General features: G+C 71.0%; 1 protein-coding gene across 1 annotated transcript in view; it reads left to right on the plus strand.

Moving 5' to 3' along the window:
- Positions 1-563: 563 nt before the first annotated feature.
- Positions 564-728, plus strand: part of LOC107123219 (sodium-dependent serotonin transporter-like) — a 32,809-nt gene continuing 32,644 nt past the window's right edge. Inside the window, exon 1 of the mRNA XM_015426420.1 lies at positions 564-725. Coding sequence (XP_015281906.1) covers positions 564-725 — 162 coding nt within the window. The remainder of the gene's footprint in view (positions 726-728) is intronic.

A 728-nucleotide genomic window follows, 5' to 3' on the forward strand; every position in this document is an offset into this window, starting at 1 on the left:
TCCTGACGGTCTGCAGAGAGCAGGAAGCAGCCCCCTCAACAGCCCCAGCCCACCCCTTCGGGAAGGAAGGGCCTCCTCTGCTCAGAGGGGCTCCTGGGATGGCCGGTGGGCACCGCTCTCTCCAGCTCTGCCGGCCAGGGAGAGGCCAGGATTGTCCGGGCAAGAGCAGGCCGCCTCCTCTGGTTGGTATGTGTGTGTGTGGGTGTCTCTCCCGCCTCCTGCCAAGCGGATGCCAATCAAGTCTGGCTGCCTCCTGAGCATGAACCGGGAGGAGTTGGCCAGGGGGGCTTCGGGGTCTCTGGCGCCCTTCACCGGCCACACACCAGCCCTGCGAGGACTGCAGCAGAGAGGGGAGGTCTGCAGAGAGGGAGGCGCTGGCGCCAGTCCCTCTCCCCTCCCCTCCCCTCCCCTCCCCTCCGATCCGGAGGCCGGCCGGGGTGGGGTGGGGGAGGCTCCCTCCCTCCCTCCCTCCTCCTCCCGGGCGGCCCTCCCCTTCGAGGGTCTACCTCCTCTCCCCCGGCTCCCCGGGCTGAAATCCTGCAGGGACTCCCAGGGGAGGCGGGATGGCCACTCCGGCGGAGCCCCTGCCCAGGCCGGCGCCCACCGCAGCCCCCAGCCCGGCGCCCCTCCCGGCGGCTCCCGCCCTCTCCCGGGACAGGTGGAGGAGGAAGGTGGATTTCCTGCTCTCCGTGATCGGCTTCGCCGTCGACCTGGGCAACGTCTGGAGG

This window comes from Gekko japonicus, unplaced genomic scaffold (genome assembly GCF_001447785.1).
Source record: "Gekko japonicus isolate JY-2015 unplaced genomic scaffold, Gekko_japonicus_V1.1 scaffold856, whole genome shotgun sequence".
In the NCBI taxonomy this organism is placed as follows: Eukaryota; Metazoa; Chordata; class Lepidosauria; order Squamata; family Gekkonidae; genus Gekko; species Gekko japonicus.